The 22,503-nt window shown below is 42.9% G+C and overlaps 1 protein-coding gene across 2 annotated transcripts in view; it reads right to left on the bottom strand.

The window, feature by feature from the left end:
• Positions 1-22,503, bottom strand: part of LOC119740163 — a 56,610-nt gene that overhangs the window by 4,045 nt on the left and 30,062 nt on the right. Inside the window, exons 13-25 of one of the 2 annotated variants that reach the window (XM_038215373.1) lie at positions 17,033-21,935; positions 14,296-14,392; positions 12,253-13,667; positions 11,882-11,977; positions 10,791-10,895; positions 9,208-9,294; positions 8,425-8,541; positions 7,232-7,459; positions 5,935-6,090; positions 4,952-5,074; positions 4,780-4,836; positions 936-3,795; positions 98-282 (exon numbers count right to left, since the gene is read on the bottom strand). In XM_038215373.1, the coding sequence (XP_038071301.1) occupies positions 98-282; positions 936-3,795; positions 4,780-4,836; positions 4,952-5,074; positions 5,935-6,090; positions 7,232-7,459; positions 8,425-8,541; positions 9,208-9,294; positions 10,791-10,895; positions 11,882-11,977; positions 12,253-13,667; positions 14,296-14,392; positions 17,033-21,935 (10,429 nt within the window). The remainder of the gene's footprint in view (positions 1-97; positions 283-935; positions 3,796-4,779; positions 4,837-4,951; positions 5,075-5,934; positions 6,091-7,231; positions 7,460-8,424; positions 8,542-9,207; positions 9,295-10,790; positions 10,896-11,881; positions 11,978-12,252; positions 13,668-14,295; positions 14,393-17,032; positions 21,936-22,503) is intronic. The other variant, XM_038215372.1, reaches the window with a different exon arrangement.

The raw sequence follows: 22,503 nt of genomic DNA, 5'->3' as shown, positions 1-22,503 counted from the left end.
CTTACAGGAAAACTATCCAACTAGATTGAAATGTAGCATACTTTTCAAAAAGGGGAACTACTCTATCCAAAAATATGAACACGAATACATGACTAACCTTTGTTAGGTGGGCATTTGTGACAAACTGTTTCTGACGTCCGTCCACAAAGATCTTGTAACCGACGACCTCCAGCCCGTTGCTCTGACCAAGGTCATCCAGGTCCGGGGGTCGCCAGGTCACGACTGCTCCATGGCGACCTATGACCTTTGACACAGTGAGGCTACGCGGGGGCTGTGGGGCACCTGCATATGCAAAGTTTACATTGACTTTGGAGCTTTGGAGAATTTGTAAGGATATAGAACTTACATGGGTATTCATGTCCCTTGAATGATAGGGTACATAGAACATGGCACTGGGTTTGTTCACATTGGTGGATTTTTGAGGATGTGGATTTTTGAGAATTTTGGATGATTTTGGAGGTTTCAGGACGATTATGGAGTTGAGGTTAAAAGATTTCATTTCTGTGCGTCAGAGACAACATCCACTGCCTAAGATGGGCATAAAGTGCTTTGGATATTCTTGGGATTTTTACTTTTCAGAATTGCGTTTGAACATAAGATTTTGACACGTAAGTGAGAGTGTATTTAATTTTCTAAAGAAAAAAATCAGCACATAATTTTTTGAACACCTTATATGTGATGCGATCAAGCTAAATGAGTCGTTTGTCGACCCTGGTCAATTTTTTTTTTACAGATTTGAAAAGAACACAATCTCAGCATTACTGATGTGAAACCGCATGCTGATACCATCTTTAGTTCAAAAATTACGGAAGTCAGAACACCAACAGATGTGATGAAGTGGCCCTATTTTGGCCTGAATCTCCAAATGAAAATTCCTAACAAACGACTCATTTAGCTTGATTGCAACACACTGTGAAACAACACTAAACATTTACCTTGGACATGAGGTGTTCTCGTCACTCCACGGAAAGGCAGATGTTGATCCCATCGACCGTTCACCTGTGTTCTAATCCCATGATGCCTTGCACCAGACTGGTCAGGCACGTCCACTCCTCGCAGCAAGTTATGGTGATGCAATGGGGTGCCGTTCGATGGTGCTGCATGGTGGGAAGGGTGCAGCCCAGTCGATGCAATCAGTGGTGTGGACGAGAAGTTGTTGCTCGGTACCCTGGGAATCTGGGTACCGGCGGCAGGGACTGTTGGGGTCATGTGACCATTCCCCGGCAGTGGCATCATTGGGTTGTGACTGGTCGACGACGGATATGCACTACTTGGTGACAAGGTCACGTGACCATTTTGAGATCCAGATGTGACATTCAGAATGGTTGTATTTGCACTCTGCTGTTGGTTCGTATGCATATATGGAATCCCCTGTTGGTGCAAACCTATCACGCTTGCTTGAGACGCAAATCCTGATGGAAGAGACCTGTGATGCATTGCTGAGGTACTGACCACATGATGCTGTGGTAGACCGTTTGATCCTCCAGCATGTGATGTGTTATTAACATGACCTCTGAACCCTGCGTGCAGATTTGAAGAACCAACTTCAGGTTGAACACTTGCAGCACTACTTGCAACAAATTGGGGGTGTGATGTACCTGTCACGCCATTAGTCTGATGAGTGCTCACTGACGGGCTTACTAACGGTGCTCCGGAAACAGGATGCGTGCGTAGAAAATCTGAAGCACCTACCCCAACTTGTCCTGACTGTGATGTGCCACTCGTGACAATTTGTTGGGCACCTAATGTCGGGAGTCCCGCTGATGTCTGGGACACAAGATGGCTCTGTGCGATTGGGGAGCCCAGCCCAGGTTGGACGTTTGGAACATTTGCTCCTGGCTGCGATGTACCATGCCCGGCATTATGTTGTTGGACACCTGATGTAGGAAGTCCCAGCGGTGTCTCGGACACAAGATGGCTCCGTGTGATTGGGGAGCCCAGCCCAGGTTGGACGTTTGGAACATTTGCTGCTGGCTGCGATGTACCACTCCTAGCATTAATTTGTTGGGCGCCGAATGTAGGGAATCCTGACGATGTCTCAGATACAAGATGGCTGCGTGTGATTGAAGAGCCTACGCCAGGTTGAATGTTTGAAGCATTTGCCGAAACATGAGGCTGTGAGGTACCACTAACAGTATTAATTTGTTGCAAACTCGGTGTAGGGAGTCCTGATGTTTCCTCAGTCGCAGGGTGAGCTACCAAGGAGCTCTTGCCATGATGTACTGCTGGGGCGTCAACTCCTTGACGCGAGCTCCCAAGTTGGTCCAATCCTAACCTCCTGTTCATAGGAGTCTGAGATACATTCCCAGCTTGAACGACATTTAAGGAATGTCCGTTTGGAGTCAATGGGACCCCACTGGCTATACTTTCTCTCGGTTGGGTAAAATCTCCAACAGCCCCATGGACTGAGCGCCCAGCTTGCACAGGAATCCCAGGATGCACTGCTGCAGACCCAAATGCCTTCGAGGCTGTGTTTTCAGGGCGGGCCTGTGACATGCCGGAGCCTGTCTGAAGTCTCCCAGTATTAAATCCCATGGCATCATTTGCGGGACTTGGTTGGTCCGTTACTGGCCGTAACCCACTTTCTGAGGCAACAGGGTGCTGTCCTGTTGTACCTCTGACTGTACCCATGCCAGGAGCTGTTAAATTTGAATTGGCAACACTGCCATTCAGCAAGCCGAAGGCTGCGCCGTTGTGTGTTACGGAAGTTGTACTGGTAGTTGAGGGTCCGTTAACGGACTTGACATTCCCGGATTGTGTTGCCGTCGTGGCTGCATAAGCCTGCCCTTGGGTGCTGTTCAAAGTTTGGTGCCCAACCCAAGGTTGAGATTGCAGTAGTGGATTTCTGGCAGGGGATGGCGCGGTCACCAACGGAGTACTGTTTATGGTCAGACTTGAGGGCAAGAGGGAAGGATGGACATTGGTCCCAGGGTATGAAACAGTAGGACTTGACCGAATGCCTTCTGGAGATGGGCTGAAATCATCCACATTACCACTGCTGCTATCAAACTGGAAGGGTTGTCTGTTACGTTCTTGCTGTCGGCTGGAAAAAAGAGGCGACTGCCTTAATGTGGATGGAGTGAGAGGGTCTACGAAATCCTGTGGCCGTGCCCTACTGGGACTCCCCCTGTTTGACAAATCAAGCAGTCCATCGTCTCTATACGCATCATGAATCTCACGGGACAGGTCATTACGTGTCGGGGAAATTCCTCTCCTTTTCCCTCTTGAGGGGGAGCGGGCACCTCTCGCAAGCCTCGTCGCCGGCTTGGTCCTAGTTGGTGACGCATCCAGAACAGACCTGAGTAGGTCCGCTTCCTCAGCCTCTCTCGAAGGGGTAAGGTGTGATCGGGAACGGCTTCCTGATGTCCTCTTCATCAGCTCCTGGAGAGATATCCCGGGACCCAAATTATCCAGACTTCCGCTCAAGGGATCCAGGCTGGAGCGCCCTCTGGAGGTCGACAGACGCCCAAGTTCGTCGTCGTCACTCAGGTCGTCCATTCTCACGTCATTCAGACTCTTGCTGATTTTGTCCACTCGCTGTCGCCCGATATCGCCGCCTCTCCGCCGACGATCCTTTGAAGCTTCACTAACCGCGCCCCTCACTCTCCTCCCTCGACCGTCGACCGGCAAGGGCTCGTTGAACCTCTCGTCGGGGAGGTCAACGGCCGACAGGTCACTGACCTCAGTCAGTAACTGTTCAGTTCTGTCGGGGCGGAGTTGTTCCAGCTCGGCAGCAAACCTCCGTATGATCGTGTCTCTCTCCTTGCACTTTTGTAGCAGATAGGAGACTTTGGCCTGAAACAAATGTACAGTAACATGAAAAATTATCATCATCATCAAAAATTATGAGACCGCGTGAAAAATTTAAGGCGTGTAATTTACCCGAAAAACATGGGAAGAAAAGCAGATTAAAGACAGCTTTGAAAGCAAATATGCAAAAAGTACCGCAAAACTTATCAGATATTATAAAATATTATTTGTCAAAATTTTTAACATAAATTCTTATAGGATAAATTCCTTTTTATTAGAAAATAAAAAGAAAGGTCTGAAGTTAAAGAAAATAAAATTGAACTTAACAGCAGCAATTCAGATATACTAACAACTCAAAATGTTAAACTCCCAATTAAACTATAGCACTGGATCAATAGGTTTTATGACAAATCCACTACATTTTCGAAGAGCATTAAACCCCCCGCTCAGACTGGTATTCCACATCCAAATAGATTAAGAGCAACTCAAGTCGACCTAATAGTTTATCGATTTCAGACTTAATACACGAGAATTGTATATACTGACAAAGGACAACACGATCTTAGCAACAAACCGCCATTGCGCAACACTTTTTGTGAGTTATTTGTTTTCGAACAGTACCAACATATCTGAGATTGTTTTACCTGAGCAATTTCTAACCCATTAAGGTCAACGGACAAATCCTAATCCGAATTATGGCCGAAAGGAAGTAAAGGACAGCACAGAACCTCTGGTTCTTGGCCACTCTTCTTTACAGTCGCATACATACATTTACAACATTTGCATCGAGTTTGGTTCATGACTAATGTGACGTCTGATATCAAGTCGCTCCTGAGCCGATCTGAACAACTCCGACAGTCAATCTTTCGCCATCTAGTGCGTCTAGTTGCTCCTAAATGTTTCCGATGTCGGACTTTTCATTTACCTTATTCAAATTTTGCCTTTATTTTGGTTCGGCCTGACTCTGGAATGTCTGTCTGAACCGGGGGTAACACTTTCAGAAACTTGTGCCACCGACATAAATGTTACCTTTAATGGAGCAACTGATATCTCAGCTTCGTTCTTCTTATGTTCCATGTCATCAAACTATAAGAAAGAACAAACAATATACAGTAATGAAAGGTACCTCAAAACACCACCTGTCTCAATGTGCAATATTACTCCGTCACGTACTTAAGTACTTCCGACAAGGAAAACTGACCTGCTCTTTGATGCATATGTAATCTTCTTCGATTCCCTCTCGTTTCCTCTTCTGCTCCTCCAAGTGTCGGACTCGATCCTCCAGTGCAGCATTGTCTTCCGCAAGGTGTAGTTCCTCGCTCGTCTTTGAGAAGAAGATAAAAAGATACCAAATATTGATGAACATTTTGCAGAAATTTTATTTTAGAAAGTTTGCTCTATGTCACACCAACAATGTCAATAATCTTTGTCCGGTTTTTTAATGTTTTATTCATCTACATGCTACATTTTCCAGAAAAAAACTCAAACTTTGGCACACAAATTAAAAAAACCAAAAAAACAACATTTTATTTGCCTTAATGCTCCTCCCTTAGAGGCATAAGGGATCATTTGCTGTTCACGCAGTTTGTTCGTTTCCATGATAACGCCACTCAAAATCTAAAGAAGAATGTTGAAAACCTAACCTGCTGAAGTTTCAGCTCAGTGGACACTACACTTTTCGAGAAAACAGTGAAAAACCATGCACAAACATTTTCGATCACAAAACACGATTTCGTCCAAAGCATTACTGTATTTCCAACAATTAGTCAACTGACTGATCGTTGAAAATCACCAACATTTCTAGATTTCTTTGAATCGATCTTTAATCCAAGTAAGCTTTTTGATAATAATTTGGTAGTTTTCTTTTGGGATAAATGCAAATGATCCTATATACTTCTTATGGCCTTTCCTTTAACAGATACACATATTTGTCCCTCCTGACTGAGCCCAATTTATCAGAGCCAATAAGCAGAAAAACACAGCTTAGCAAATATATGTGCTGAGCAAAAATCAGCCGAGTACCAACCACAAGCACTATACACTGCATGACATTTTGGCCGGTAACCAATTTTTCCCAAGCATCATTATCAATGACGACAACCTGTCACAAATCAGACACATTTGCATGACTTTTCAGCTGGTAACCAACAGCTTTTAAGCAAATTTTTGAGCATTTTTTGGTACCTTCTCTCTCAGCATCTCCTCAGCCATGTGGAGTTTGCGCTGCAAGGCATCCTGGTCCCGGTTGCTATGGCGACTCTCGGCCAGCTGCTCCTGTAGCTCCGCCCACCTGTCTTCCATGGTGGCTAACCTTTGAGCCCTGCCTCTCAGCTCTTCATTCTGTGTGGAGATTTATGACTGTTAGGTCAACAACAATTTCCCAACTCTTTCACTTTATTCAGGCATGCAACTGGGAATTTAGAAAAAACGAGGAAAATCCAAACCACACAGGACTTTGTACAGTGTTTTTCAATTTGTAATGGCATTCATGAGAAGTAAAAAACGAGGAAATCAGCGGATCCAAAGAAAAGCTGCAAGCCTGTATATTAAAATGGACTTACACTCGGTGCAAAGAGAATAATGCAGTGTGCTTATATGGCGCTTTTTACCCAAGTCTCAAGGCACTTCACAATTATTACCCCTGTTCATCATGCCACTTGACCATTTTTCTGCAGCTGCTTGGTATCAGCGCAGTCTAGTCAGGGTTCGAACCCACGTACCTTCGTACAATTTCGAATGTGAATTTCTGACATCACGGCAAGAATTCATATTGTGAAAATTCAAAAGTTGAACCTTCAAGTCTGGTGAATTTGTTTTTTGAACTGCTTCGTGATGTGGCAACAGAATGAGCAATAACACAATAATGCCTTGGTCACAGTGCCTATGAAAAGCTTGAGACACAGCGTGGGACTGGAAAGTGTTGTGAGGACTTGTGGATGGATTCCAATAGACAACAGTGTAGCAAGTCATCACAAGGACATCACAAGTCATCACAAGACCATCTCAAGTCAACACAAGACCATCACAAGTCAACACAAGACCATCACAAGTCATCACAAGACCATCACAAGTCATCACAAGAAAATCACAAGGCATCACAAGTCATCACAAGACCATTGCAAGTCATCACAAAAACATCACAAGTCATCACAAAAACATCACAAGTCATCACAAAAACATCACAAGTCATCACAAGACCATCACAAGACCATAACAAGTCATCACAAGACCATCGCAAGTCAACACAAGACTATCACAGGTAACACAAGATCATCACAAGTCATCAACAAGACTATCACAAGACCATCACAAGTTTTTACAAGTCCAGTTAATGTTGGTTAGGAGACAAAAAATTGATTTTGTTGAAGACCACGGATAGTACATCTTATAAAAGGTGCCCACATTTCAGTCATAAAGATGTTCCTACATCTTATCTTCTCATTCATCAACAGCCCCATTCTGAAAAAAAAACCTTTCATACCTCTCTGGTTAGAACATCCAAAGCACTGGAAAGATGAAGTTCATGGGCCCGGCTATCATGTGACTTGGCTTCCCCAGGCCTAGAGTCAGGTGACGTATCATGTGATGACATGTCACGTGACCTAGCAGCATCAGCATGATCTGTGCTATTGGCCGAGTGCTGTTGGTGTTCCTTCACGGCTGCTTCAAGATTCTTCAGTTCCTCGGATTGCTTCTCAAGGGCCTCCTCCTGTGTACAGAGAAAAGTTGGGAGCACAGTTCACAGACAAGAAGAGATAAACAGAATACCAGGCCTTTAACCATGCAGGATCAAACAAGATTTATCGACAGGCAATTCTTCTGATTCTGTTTAAACCATTACGACCTGTACCGACCGAAACACCCTGCCTGTTACTCCCTGTACTGCCCAAGTCAGTGTTCTCGTTTCTTGGTACACGTACTGGAACTTGTACGCATGAAAATGTACTCGTACTCGAACTCGTATTCTCTAATTTTGTCTAACCGTGCAACAAAGTCGTATCTCCTCTAATGGGCCGTACGTGAAACGCGAGTTTCAGAATGTCAAAAGGTTGTATCTCGCTTAAAATAAATCGGATGTACACACAAGGTCAATGGACGACGAGATACGACCTGGTTGCACGGAGCGTATTCGTGCGAGATACGACTTTGTTGCAGAATGGAGTTACAACATTGTTGCACTGACCTGACGATTTGCAAGAAAAACATTTCCTGTACTTGACTCATATTCGTGACAAAGTACTTGTACTTGAACTCGTTCTCTTGCACAAGTTCTCCCTCAAGAATTACAAAAAAAATTGGTAATACAAATCCGTGAACGGGTGCAAGCCAGCTAGTCTGGTTCCTGACCCATTTATGAATTGCTGTTTTATCTGAAGTAAAGTCAGGGAACCAGCCTACAAGAACAAAATTTTTCCCCTTTGTTTTTCCAGGATCTATGAACACAAAACTTCAATACAGGTCAGTGTAACAATATTTGCTATAAAATACCAACCCCCAAATCCATGAATTTCTGGAAATTACAGCAAAAGCAGATGCTGTATATGACCTTTAAGCCGTCCCATAAGAGATCAATGATTGAAACCAGCACATTCTAATTCCTGTTACTGTGCGTCTCGTTAATCAGCACCTAGGGTGTAATTAGGCTGTTATTTCCATATCTCTCTTTTTCAGTACCTTGGAGGATAACTCTCTCTCTTTCTTCTCTATCTCCTCTTTAGCTCTTCCTTCCTCGTCTTCCTTGCTCTTCAGTTCTTGCTCCTTTGCCCTCAGGCTTTCCTGGCTTTGCTCCAACTGTCGAAATTCAGAGAAAATAGATATTGGTTGAATTCAGGCAAACATGGTTACGGTCGTCTCTTAGTATGAATTCATGAAAGCTTTCTTCAGACATTTATCGAGTGTGGAATATTATACACATATTGACTAGCTATGACTGTGAGGGTCCTGTACCGCCAGGGTCCAAAAAACAAGTTGATACTTTTTTCAGAGGCTGAATTCTTAAAATTGAAGAGACATGTTGAAATTGTTTTAAGATATTCCTTAACTACAAGATCTTGGTGGTATATGGTGAAAAGGGCGTTGAAAATAAAGCTCAAGTTAAGAAATAGCGGCCATCTACAGAAAAATGGTCTAAAACTACTTATGTAGACGTAAATACAATTATTGCAGTTCTTTGTGCGTCCAGTACTACTGTGTTGACCATATCTGATAGACTTGCATGTGGACAGACTGACATTTCTTAATGAAGGCTTTATTTTCAGAGCTGTTTACACCATGCACCACAAAGATGCTGTAGTTTAGGATTATCTTGAAACAACTTCAACATGTCCCCCAAATTCCAAGAAATCTGCATCTGAAAAAAAGTGCAAACATTGTTTTGGACCACCATGTATATTCATTATAGCAAAGTTTCACCATATTCAACAATATTATGCTCAATTGAAACATGCACATGTTTACCTTTTGTTTCAGGCGAGATATTTCAGCAGCTTTATTCATCTGGTCAGTTTGGTTAATGTCTTGCTGGCCCAATTTCATGCCCTCCAACTGTTCCATTAGTAAAGCATGAGTTGAGAAGTAAAACGATACAGAATGATTGTTAGTATAAATGAAGTGATCAAAATGGTAGCTTATAAAGAATGGTTAGCAAAAAAAAAAATGAATGTTCATGACTGCAATGGTAAGAATAATTTCACAAGGTGACAGATGGAATGTTCCATTCCAGGAGGCGAAGCCAAGTGCAATGGAACATTCCAGTCGTCACTGAATTTGAATCTGTCACTGATTTTTTTTGTAAACAACGCCTGAATAAATCCTTGTCATCGAAGCCATCAGAGCTGTGTTATAGCACCATCAATAGTGTGACCGCGCAATAGAACTTCTATTTACCGTGAAGGGAACTTCTATTTTTGTGGTGCGGCGGGGGCCAAGTTCGGGCAAGGACCATTAGTCGACTAGTGGTTGATTTGTGACGTACCTTACGCCTGCGCACTGGTAGCAACGTGCGAACGTCCCTAGTCAAATGCTGGTCAAAATGTCATCACAAAACTTCTGGATCCTGGCTCTCTGATAGCGTTATGAATGCGCGCGGCTATTGGTTACCAGCGAAGCAACCAACCCCAGTAGGCTGGTTCCAAATAGTCGACTAGCGTAGTCAACCATCGTCGACTAGACAGAGTTCGGGCAAACGTTAGTTAACCATTGGTCAACTATAGTCCTTGCGCGAACTTGGCCTAGGCCGCAGGTTGGGACGAACAATTAGATGCACATGATCAACGACCCACCAATCAGGTGACGAGGATTTCTTCAGGCGTTGTATAACATTGGATAAAACATGCAAGCAACTAGCTAAAATTTCAAATTTGTTTTGATTTCAACATGGGTAGGCATGATGATTGAGTTTAACCCAACTCCCCAGCCTAATTTACCAAGAACCACACCCATTCAGGCAAATTCCAACACCCACATGGGAAATTGTACACACACACACTGTTGGACTTAGTTTCTGGAGGTATGCCAACCCCAGTGTAAAAGACCATCTGTTTAGGGGAACTGTACCTATCCCAACAGATTTAAACACAAACCTGCTGTTGAACTTTGATGGGTTGCGTTCGGTTAGGGTTAAAGGCCCTTGAAACTGTTAGTAAACCAATGCCCAGTTTATACATCGAGGATAAAAAGGAAACCCTAAAAAGCAATGACCAAAAAATTAATCCGTCAAACTCTGTTCACACACCGTTGTAAACATGCAAGTGAAAGTAGAAGTGTCCAAGCAGTCGAGTTTAGGGCTCTGTGCACAAGTATTCCCCTCAATAGTAAGAAAAATGGGTGGAGAACACTGGGAGAGACATTCAAAAGCATTGCCGATGACACCTGATGGTCACATGAAGACGCTATGGTTTTTATGCACATTTAGAATAAAATGAGTCGTGTGTACTTCGTCACGCTATACACACCCGAATCAGTACATGCATGTCCCATCCACTACTCGGAGCCCATACTGAAGCCTAAATTGACAATCTTTGAACCCTGAGGTGACTGACCTTTGTCTGCAGGCTGTTGACTTCTCTTTCTCTCTGCCTGACCTCTGACTTCAGCAGTGCGACCTGTCGTTCCCTGTCCTGGAGGTCAATGTCCTTGGTTTGAAGCTAACATGGGAAACAAAATAATAACCAGGTCAAACAATGCTCACTTAGGCCAAAAAAAAAAAGTCTCCGGTTTCTGGTATGCGCGCGCGTCGCCGTAGCCATGCACGTCGGCAAAATGAAAAAGTTTTTTTTTCAATACAAGATGATGTCTCAAAACCGCCAAACTCACTGGTTTGACTGGAATCCTGCTGCTGCACAATTTTAACGTGTTTTTAGATGGGGTTATGATCGAGAATAAGCTTTATGTGGCCTCTCTGGACTCCCATATATTTGCACTAAGTTTAGTCGGGCACCATTTGTAGTCATCAGCCGACATTTGAAGCCAAAAAAAAAAAAAAAAAACAGGTAAAAAAAAAAAAAGCCGCGTCGCCGCACCACTTTTGGGGCAAGCTCCATACCAGAAACCGGAGACTTTTTTTTTTTGGCCTTACAGTCAAGTTAGGTATTTCATAAACATTTGTTAGTTTTGTTTTTTGATTTGCAATTGTTGTATACACCAGAGATAAACTGAACTCAGTAGGTTGGTCCTGATTAGACAAGCAGGTTGCAACCACTGTTGACCAACAGGTATGTTTCTCCAGAGTTCACAATCAAACTTGCTCATTTTTTTAATTTGACACCTTTTTCAAATATGTGATGCCATCAAGCTAAATGAGTTGTTTGTCGACCCTGGTCAATTTTTTTTTTTTTTAATACAGATTTGAAAAGAGCACAATCTCAGCATTACTGCTGTGAAAACCGCATGCTGATACCATCTTTAGTTCAAAAATTATGGAAGTCGGAACACCAAGAGATGTGATGTTGGCCTGAATCTCCAAATGAAAGTTACTGACAAAAGACTCATTTAGCTTGATCGCATCACATATGTAGTTGGTGTGTGTGAATGAAGCAGGCATTCAATGCTCATGAATGCACTACATCACTTAGGGAGTTGCTTTCGATAAAAATCTTGCCTGTGATAAAAAAAAAAAAAAAAAAAAAAGTACCTGTAATTTCAGGGGTCGAAGGTCACCAAAGTCTCGCAGCTTCTTCTTGAGGCTTTCTTCACTCTGCCGTAACTCCTTCACAACTTCCTCTTTCTCCTACGGACAGACAAAGAAAGACAACTTATTAAGTGTTTGTCCCTCTTCCAAAGTATCAATATCAGCTGTGTTTGAAAACTGTTGATGCATGGTGCTATGTGGCCAACTGAACAAAGCCTATGGTGGACACATTTCATTTTAGTTAAATTTGTCATCAAGTTCAAATAGCATGTGATGAAGAAAACCATTTTTTACTGGATACTAGAGAATGGTGTTCATGACTTTGCATATAAGATGCTCAAACTAGACAAATTGATGATTAATATTCTTAATACCTGAAGCTGTTTCTCCATGGTGTCGATACTCGTCTTGAGTCTTCCCAAGTCTGTCTCCTCTTTCTCCTTGTCCGCTGTCTGCCAGTCCATCATCTGCTTCAGCCACATTGGAGTCGCTGGCTTGGCCAGGGAGGTCCCAGGCGTCCCTGGGGCTCGGGGGAGCCTCAGAGAGTGGTCCGGTCCCGCAAACACTGACGCCGCTGTGATGGCTTCCACCTCTTGCTCCGTGATGGAGGAGACCGTGTCCAGACCGCTGTCAAAGGAGGCTGGTCGGTGGGTGGAGTTGGCTCTTGCTGCGCCATCCCGATGGTCCCCCTTCGGACCAGAGTTCTTATCGTTGGTCACGTCTTGACGGCATGTTTCATGGTCAGTTAGAGTATCTGTGGATGATGAGGCATCGCTTTCTGGGTCGGTGCTCACACTGGCTTGCTGAGTTTGGTAACGAATGTCAGGAGGACCATTCTGACTATCACTGTATAAAGCTGTCAACGAGCTTCTCCACTGATCTCGGTTACTTGGGGCTGTGGATGTTTTTGGCTTGCCAGGGGGAGACGTTTTAGGCAGCGGAGGTGGAAGTTCCTGATTGTCAGTCTCACTACGACTCTCAAAAGAGGGGCTTCTGAAGCTACTAATAATACCTCCAGGCTGGTTTGGACTTTGCGAGCTTGAATCTGGTTTCCTTGGAGGGGAGGATGCAGGTAGTGGAGGCGGTGATGCAGGGAGGTCCTCCTTATCATCTGGTTTCTCTTCATCCTCGACTTCCAAGGAGTCGTTCCTGATCACCCGGCGTGGAGGGGAGTCTTCCGGCAGAGGAGGTGGGTCCCCGGACAGACTGTCGGAGCTCATGGAACCAGTGCGCTTGCGCAGGGTGGATTCTGGTAGAGCTGGTGGCAGTGTCTCCAACTCAACCACAAGCTCCTTCCTGCACTCGGAGGTAGGCTCTTCTTCAACCTGCCTGCACTCTGAAGCGTCAATGGAATCCTCCTCCATTTCCTCCTCATTAGGGTACCAGATGGAGGCATTGTCCCAGTCCACGTCCGGTGGAATCTCCCAGGGTAAGTCCCACAGGGCAGCCACAAACTCGTCAACCATGCGTTTCCTGCTGGTGGGACTTGCAGCTTCCAGAGGTCTCAGCTTTCTCTCCTCACTCCCTCCCTGCTCCTTGAAGCACTCCTCTCCCGGCATGGATGGGTAGATCGGCTTCTTCTTGACCCTCTCCGGCTGGGGTTTGACCACCGGGAGCTTCTTGCTGAGACCCCGGAGCAGTCGAGCTCTCGGAGTCCGACACTTGCCGATGAAGAGCTTGTTGAACTCGACAAAGAAATTCTTCCCCTCCTTGAGGAGAACCGGGTCAGTTGGACTGTGGCCGTGAGGCAGGGCCTCCAGGAACTCCTTGAGTGTCATCTCAAAGTCCTCTGTGAAGAATTAATCAAAAGATTCATAAGAAGGAATTTTGCGTCGGGGTGATGTAAATCAAATTAGGTTTCACCCGAGTGATTTTTTCCAACTTTCACTCGGGAGGTAACACACCGAGTATACATTGTTTATACGTCGGTGAAGGGCAAACCTTATTTGATTTAGTCAACGGATGTTCCCAATAAACAACAATACGTCAAGAGAAGTCCCAAATGAACGAAGTAAAACCATGATCCCAAATCAGTGCAAAATCAGTGCAAAATCACCTAACCACCAAAACCAGCTAAGTGATGAACCAAAATCCATGCACTGATTCAAAGCAACAACATTAGTGTACTTGTTTCAGTGGCTTATTTCAAATTCTCAAAATCCTGTATAAACCGTACTAAACAAGCTCAAAAGCCAACTTGCTTATAAATTCATGTCCTCTGTTGTACACGATAGAAAAAGTTGAAACCAAAGTGTGTGAAATACAAACCATTTCAGTGAAAGCATGGTCACTGGCAGTTTACATGAAGTATTTATTCAAATGCAATTGAAAACAAGAGAGAAACAAAGTTGTCAAGTACAGTGGGATATTTATCGAGGAAAAAATGCAAAAAAAAAACTGAAGGAATTATTTATTACCTATTAGGATGGTTGCTAGGAGACACTCATTAGGGATGTACGTCAGGGGACCAGTCTGGCAGCCTTTGTTAATATTTAATGATGGCTGGTAACCAACCTGAAAGAAAGAGGTACAATTAATAATTCATTGCGGTTGGGCACATTATTGGAAAATGCTGTAGAGGTAGAGAAGAATGGGAAAAAAAATGGACAATACAAATGTATCAATCATATATGGCTGCCAAAAGTTGCCAATTGTAAAAAAAATTAAAAAAATTGCAAGTGCCATCAGACAAATGGTGAATACAGTCGTCTCAGGTTTTTTGCACAATTCTTCCGATGAATTTGCTCATGAATTGTGTGATGTCAGGGCAAGTTTTCATTCTGCGAATTTGCAAAAGTTGAACCCACTTCAACTCCAGCGAATTTCGCAGTAAATATTTCTTGACGTCAAATTCACTTCACTTTTGCATGAACTACACGTACAAAACTGCCTTGAGTTGGGTTTAATAACCACCTTACACCTAATGAAAAAAGCAATGTGAATGAACTGAAAAAAAAATGAGAGAATAAAATAACCTTTATAACGCATTCTAGTTAAGCATTTCCAACTAACGTAAATAACGGTAAGTAAGCTTTATATTACATGACTGTTAACCTACTGCATTTGGGTGCAAGTACAAATAGAAGCAGTTACAATGTATATAGAAATGGACAAATGAATTAAAAAAAAAAAAGGCTGATCCGACTACATACCTTTTCACAATTTGTAATAGAGCAATTCCAAAGCTTAATGGCATTTAACCAGCAGTTACATAAATGCAGAGAAGCTTCTTTAGTAAAATATCACTGACAATAACCAACGGACAGGTGTTAAATATGCAGCATGGCCAGACAGTTAAAAAGACTTGTTCCTAATATATACATCCTTGACGCATCAAGGCAAAACAAGGCAATTGGTTGGTGCAGAAGAAATTTTTTTTTTTTTATTGGAAAACAATTGCATGCATTTTTTTCCTAATTTTCTAAAAATTAAAGACACTGCCGAGATTATTTCGTCTATCACAAAGTTATTTCAATCTTTACAAGTTTTTTATTATAAAGGGAATATACAACATTTGCTTTTGCTGTGATTTTCAGAAATGGATGGATTTTGGGGGTAAGCATTTCATACGAAATATTGTTACAATGACTTGTTTGAAGCTTTGTGTTCGTAGATGCTGGAAAAACCGAGAAAAACCAATCATGTTCCTGTAGTGTGGCCCCCTGACCCCACTTAAGATGAAATGGAGAAATTTATAGACGTTGGAGGACTGTAAGGTCAGGGAACCAGTCCAGCTGGCTTGTACCCGTTCATAGGTATGCAATTGATTGCAAACAAAATGCGGACTAACTAAATATGGTAAACTGGGGGCAGTATTTGAAAAAAGCCATTTTTTTCCCAACGCTGGTTGACCGACCAGCGTTGGATATTGATACAAAAATACCACTTTTCTTGAAAATGTGAGCACACCAGGTGCCATGATTTTATAGGATGCTTTAGATTGGCATTCACTAACAGTCCAGTAAGGTATTTAATAATAATTTGGTATTTTTGTTTTTGATGTTTGCAAATGTTGTATATTCCCTTTTAATAAGACAACATGACTGAAATTCAAAATAAACAATTGTACATGAAGTTATAAAAAAAAAAATGATAATTTAAAATCTTTAGCTGTATTATAAATAAAAAAAATCACTTCTAAACACAAGAAATTGAAGTCAAATCCTAAAAATAAAATCGAAATAAATCACCCAGGGTCATCTGTGTAGAAACAAAATTTTGTGTCTGATTGGAAACCATCTGCTACACATCCTGAAAAAATTCCAATTAAATTATTGCTCATTATGAATAGGGTTGCAGTCAACCAACAGACAAGCACACAGGTGGGTCATTGCCTATTGTCATGGTTATTGTCATGGTAATTGCTTGCGTGGGCTCTTCCACTCTGAGGGAGGGGTGTCCGATGCCAAAAAAATGGGGGGAAAAGGGGGGGGGGGGATGCACTGACTTTGCAATGAATTAAAGACAGGAGTTCCAATTGGTCAGGCATATTAAATAACCTTTTCTTTAAAACGCCTTTATATTTTCTTCACCAAGATATATTTGCACATCTGCAAATGTACCATGAACAAATCTTTATCAAAGTATTATTTCCTTTATGATTTTTCGATGACATCACCACGGCCATGGCTGACAAGAGAGTCTTGAAGAGTTTGGTTTCATCCATCTCGGCTGCGGCCGCCCAATGATGAATGTTGATGATGATTGACAGTTACATTGGATTTGACAAATATTGACCAGCACATTTTTAGTTTGGTTTTCTTTTTAGAGTTGGATAATTAAATAACTCTCTAAAATTCACAATACATGTATATACGACATTTTCATTTTTATAAACATTTCTCAAAAATGTCCTAAAGGTTCAATAACTTTACCAAAGATGTTTTTCGTATCAAACCTAGTCAGTTTAAATAGAAAAAAAATGTCTGAATTTTGCAGAGCTCCATCTTAAACATGTTCTGGATACTCTTAAATTTCTTCACTTTTGCCAGGCTACATTATCATCACAATGATCCTCCAGTATATCTTATGTTTATGGGGTAATATTCTGTGTATTACATTTCTTATGTCTTGTGTTATGAACTCAAAGATTATAACAAAAGAATGGAGCTTGACTAATCCAATTTCAAAATGAAATTTAAAGCAAAATCTCACCTTTCTTTTTGTCATCCCATCTTGCATGTCTGCAACTTCTTCAGTTCCCTGAGCTGTCATCAGTTCTTTCAGCAGGTCTTCCCCACAGATGCCAAAGGTGGACAACTTTTCGTTCAGAAGATCCTTCTCCTGCTTCAGTCGGCTGTTGTCCGTCCTCAGAATCTTCTCCGATTCCTCCAGCTCCCTCAGATCCTTCTTGATCTCTCGGTTGAACTGGACAATCTCGGTCAGGCGATTAGTAGTCTTGACCCTCTCTGAGTTTGCACTGGCCATCTCCTTTTTGAACCATTCCACAGACTTTTCGAGTTCCTGCGTTCTCAGCTGCTCGGTTTTATTCAGTTCTTTCCCCTCCTCCCCTTTGCTTTGTGCCGTTCTCTCAACATCTTTTTGTAGCTCTGGTTTTACCTTCTCAGTAGTTTCAAGCTTGTTCTGCAAGACTTGGATTGTATCTTGGAGCTCCTTGACAATTTCTTCTGACTGGCTCTGTGATCTTTGAGAACTGGTAACGTTGTTGTTTTCTTGAGAAATCTGACTCAGTTGTTGCTCAAGCTCCTCTATCCGTGTTGTAGTGATGTCAATGTCATCCTGTAGAGCCACGTTAGCCTTCTCAAGTCTTTCCACAGTTGCATCTTTCTCAGCTGCTTCGGCCTTTAATGAATCTCTAGCAGCTTCAGCATCTTTCAGCTGGTTCTTGGCCTCATTCACTTCCTGTTCAAGCCTTCCGATTGTCTGCTTGAGATCCAGCTCAAATGGGACTTGTGCTTCCTCCGTGACAACAATCTGAGGCTTGATGAGCTCATCCTCATCTGTTAAAGTTCCAGGTTTGATGAAGCCGTCCTCAGATATCTGCTGATTGGGTGACTGAAGCAACTGATCCTGCAAATTGGCAATGGTTTCCTTCAAGTTTGTGATTTCTTCCTTGAGTCTCAGGTTGGTTTCCTCATGCAGCTGCACTCCTGTTTTCAATTCTTCCAGCTGGGCTTGCAGGTCATTGTCTGGACCTCTTTCTTCAAGAGCATTTTCTAACTGCTTGATTTTGTCTCTAACAAGATCCAGCTGCTCTTGTAATTCATCATTTGTTGATCTAAGAGTCTTCTCCAAGGTTTTGTAATTCTCAACAACCTTAAGAAGCTCTTGTTCGGAGCCTTTCAGCTTTGCAATCTCCTCTTCCAACCCAGAATTATTTCTTTCAACCTCCAAGGCATCTGCTGTGGCATCTGGGGAAAATACTGAAAACTCCTCTGTGCCCTTGTCTTCATCCTCATCCGAACTTTGACTTCCTAGACCTTGCTTCTTAGATTCACTCACTCGCCGGAGCTTCTCCTGCAAGTCTGAGTGAGAGCTCTGAAGCTCGCTGATCTGTTCAACGAATCCCGACTCTCTTTCTGTCATTATGACATCAGCTTGGGCCAGAGTCTCCTCAAAGGCAGACTGCCTTTCTTCAAGCTCAATGATTTTCTGCTGCAACGTTTCCTCGTGGTTTGTCATGTTAGCAATCTTCTTTCTCAAAGATGCCACAGACTCCTCTTCCGAAGTTGAATGCTCGTTTTCAATTTCAGAGTGCTCCAGTCCCTGGAGTCTTTCTTCCAGATCTTTGCATTTCCTGTTAGAGGATTCTAGGTTTTGGGTGAGCATTTCTAGTTCATCTCTCAGTTTATTTAGCTCCTCACTTTTCATTTTCAGCTCCTGAGATGTTTCTTCCAGCAGCCTGGACTTCTTTTCAAGGTTTTCAGCACATGCAACATCAAAGGTTGATTTCTCTTCCTTTAGATGAGCTATATTCTCTTTAAGTTCTAAAAGTTCATTCTCTTGGATCTCAGAGAGTTTGGTTCTGTCATCCAGCTTCTGCTTTGACTCTGTTAGCATGACGTCTGCCTGGGCCAGGGTTTCCTCAAATGCAGCCTGTCTCTCCTGGAAGTGCTCAATTCTCTGTTGGAGGGCTTCTTCATTTTGTTTCATAACTTGGATCTTATCAGCCAGCGCTGCAGCATCGGAAGAACTCTCCGGTGCACTTGCAGAGTCCTGAGTTGCTGCAGTGTGCGCCTGAATAACTGGTTCCACTATGTCTTGGCTTTCTGGCGAGCTTGGTTCTTGCAAAGATTCCATTTTGGAAGCCAACCTGATTTCTTCTTGCTCCAACTCCTGCAGCTTTTCCTCCTTCAGCTGACATTTCTCCTCGTACACCTTCACGGAATTCATGAGCTCTTTCAATTTTTCCTCCCCAACTTCCAGCTGTTTGTTCTTCCTTTCCAACTCGTGAGTTGTGTCATCCAGCAACTGTAACTTGTGTGAGACTTCCTCTTCTCTGCCGGACTCTAGTTGATCTCTCAAGTTCTGCAGCTCTCGTTCTTTTGCTTCCAGTAACTCATTCTGGTCACTCAGTTTCTGGTGGGTTTCAGACACGATGAGGTCAGCCTGAGCTATTGTCTCCTCATAAGCAAGCTGTCTTTCCTCCAGTTCACTGATTTGCAGTTGGAGTTCCTCCTCCCTCTCAGTCAGCTCTGTGACTCTCAGCTTCAAAGATTCCTTGCTATCCAGCTCTTCGTCTTCACCACTCACTGTTGAAGCATTAACAATGGATTGAAGCTTCTGGTTTTCATTCTCAAGCTCTTCCAACTTGCTCAACTGACCTTCCAAGTCATGGACTCTTTCTCCTGCTTGTTCTAGTTTTTCCCGCTGCAGGTTAAGCTCTTCTTTGGCAGTGTCAAACTCACTTTGAACCATTTCCAATTTTTCAGAAGTTTCCTCAAGAAGTTCTGCCTCAACATCCAATTTGTCTTGAAGGTTCTCCTTAGCGTCCTTTAAATCTGTAATGGTCTCTCTGAGTTCATGGAGCTCCTGGTTTTGTGCATCCAGTTGGTCGTTCAGTGAAGTGATTTTCCCTCTGTTTTCTTCAGTATCTTCTATTTGCCTTTTCAAATCCTTTGTTTCTTTTTCCATCTTAGACAACACCTCTGTCTGGTCGAAAAATTGTGACTCCACATCCTCCAATTCCTTGAGTCTTTTCTTGACATCAGCAAGCTCCCTGGTTGAATCACCGCACTCAAGGGACCTTCTCATCGAATCCTTCCTGGCCACCTTCAATTCAGACTTCTGCTCTTGCAGCCCTTGCTCCATTAACCCGATGCGTTCTTGTAGTTTACTACATTCCTCTTCTGCAGATGCAAGCTTCTGGAGGAGATCTTGATTTTCATTCTCCAACTGTATCTGCTCCTGCAGAAATTTCTCAGACTCTGGGGTATATGAGTTATGTTTCTGCTCCAGAGCTTCTTCAAGATGCTTCTCAAGCTCTTCTTTCTCTCTTTCCAGGTCCTCAATTCTGTGTTCAAGCTCTAAATGCAACTCAGACGATATCTCCTCCAAACGACTGAGTTCATACTCTGAGGACTCCAGCTGCTGCTCCAGTTTTTCTTTACTTGCCTGCAAAGCATTGATCACACTCTTCAACTCCTTGCATTCTGTCTGCAACTGTTCTTCTAACTGAGCTTTCTCAGACTTGCTCAGTAAAAGTTCTTGCTGAAGTTCCTCGACGATTTCATGTCTTTCGGTGGTTTCACTAAGGTTTTGATCATCAAGGGTTTGGAATTGGAGTTGTTCTTTTAATTGTTCGTTTGCTCTTCTAAGTTCCTGCAATTTCCTGTGCTCATCAGTTAGCTTGTCCGATAGATCTAGGTTTTCCTCCTTCACAGCTTCAAGCTCTTTCTCCAATTCTCTCTCATCCTCCTTGCTCCCAAGATCATTTTGATCCATGTCTTTATTACTACCTCCCCGCTTCAAATGTTCTACTTCAGACTCCAGCTCTTTCACCATTTCTTTTAACGCCATCTTCTCCTCTTCTGCTTCTTCAAGAACCCTGACCATTTCAGGAATCTGCGCTTGTAACTCCTCCAGTTCCTGAAGCTTCTGTTTGAGAGTCTCATTTTCTTCGGCACATTCAAGTGCTTGGCTCTTGAGTTCTTGGCACAGGTCGTCTAGCTCCACATTAGACTGCTCTAACACTTGTACTTTCTCCATGAGTTCAGTCTCAGATTTTTCCAGTTGTGCAATGCGATATTCTTTCTCTGGATCTCCCTCGTCTTTTTCTTCTGGCAATTCTTGAACCTTGGGTTCTTGTGATTCAGGGAGTAATTCAAGCACATCCTCTTCTTCAACCTCAACATATTCCTCCTCAGCCAGTGAAGCCAGCTCTCCCATCAGTCCCAGACTTTCTCCGAGGAATGAAGAAGCTCCGTGGGAGGCGCTCAACTCGTCTCTGGCAAATTTCTCTGCGACCTGTAGCTCCTCGATGCGTTCTTCAGCCTCATCGAGCTTTCCCTTCAACTGCTGCCGCATCTCCTCAAATTCCTGGACCCTGTCTTGCAGAGAATCTACTTGTGATCTCCATGCGCTGTCCTGGACCTCAAGTTGAGCTACTCTGTCCAGCAGACTCTGCTCCGATTGTTGCAGCTCCTGGATCCTGCCTTGAAGTGCCTTCTCCGTGTCTCTGGCATCAGCTACTGCTTTTTCAACGACCTCTTTGCTGTCGACATCCGAAGCCTGACTCTGCTTCAGTTGTCTTGTCAGCAACTTGTTCGCCTGTTCCAACTCTGCAATCTTGTCTCTAAGAGATTCCTCACTTGAGAAGTCACTGTTCAGTACCAGCTCCTCCACATCTCTCAGCTTGGCCTCGAGAGACTCCTTCACGAGTTCCAGTTGCTGCACCTTCTGTTGAAGGGCGTTCACATCCTGGGAGTTCTCCATTGTGGCCTTGTTGTTACTTTCGTTGGTATTGTTGCATTCGGATGGTGATGTGATTTCATGTAATGCTGACAGCTCAGCAGTCAGTTTTTCAATCTGTCTTTTGAGGTTCGTCTCAGCTTGCTCTTTCTTCTTCAGCTTTTTCTGAAGTTTCTCTCCTTCCTCACTAGAAAAAAAGGAAAACACACAAATGATTGTAAGAGGGTCTTTAAAAAACTTTATCATGTTACAACAATGTATCTCAAGATTAGGAATGGGTTTGTAATGGATTTACAATTGCTTTGATGTGTAAAATTTCTTTTAATCCAAACCGCCAAGCTTGTCATGTCATTGGTAAAGGGCACAACCCAATTTTAAAGATGTACTCTCCATGCTCTTCAACAAATTCAATTTTTCTCTCCTTACAAATTTGTACTGTTGAATGGTTCATTTCACTGAAAAAAGACATTGTTTTGTATTTTTGGCATCCACAACACTCTGAAAATGTCTTTAAAGTTTGGTTTCCAAAGTTCCCGGTTTCCAAATTTTAGTATTCTGATAGGGGCAGGAACTAGACAAACCTGCAAGAACTGAACTATTTTCGGGTTGCAAATATTTCAAAATGTGAAGAGTAATCATCCCATAACTAAATGTGGGCCATTTTTTTCCAGCTTGATGTTTTTTTCATAACTAGATTGCTAGAAATATAGCAATTAAAAAAAATTGAAAGTGATTTTTTTTTTGGGGGGGGGGGT

Source organism: Patiria miniata, unplaced genomic scaffold (genome assembly GCF_015706575.1).
Source record: "Patiria miniata isolate m_02_andy unplaced genomic scaffold, ASM1570657v1 HiC_scaffold_4, whole genome shotgun sequence".
In the NCBI taxonomy this organism is placed as follows: Eukaryota; Metazoa; Echinodermata; class Asteroidea; order Valvatida; family Asterinidae; genus Patiria; species Patiria miniata.
Note: the sequence above shows the minus strand (reverse complement) of the source record. Positions and strands in the feature narration are given on the sequence as shown.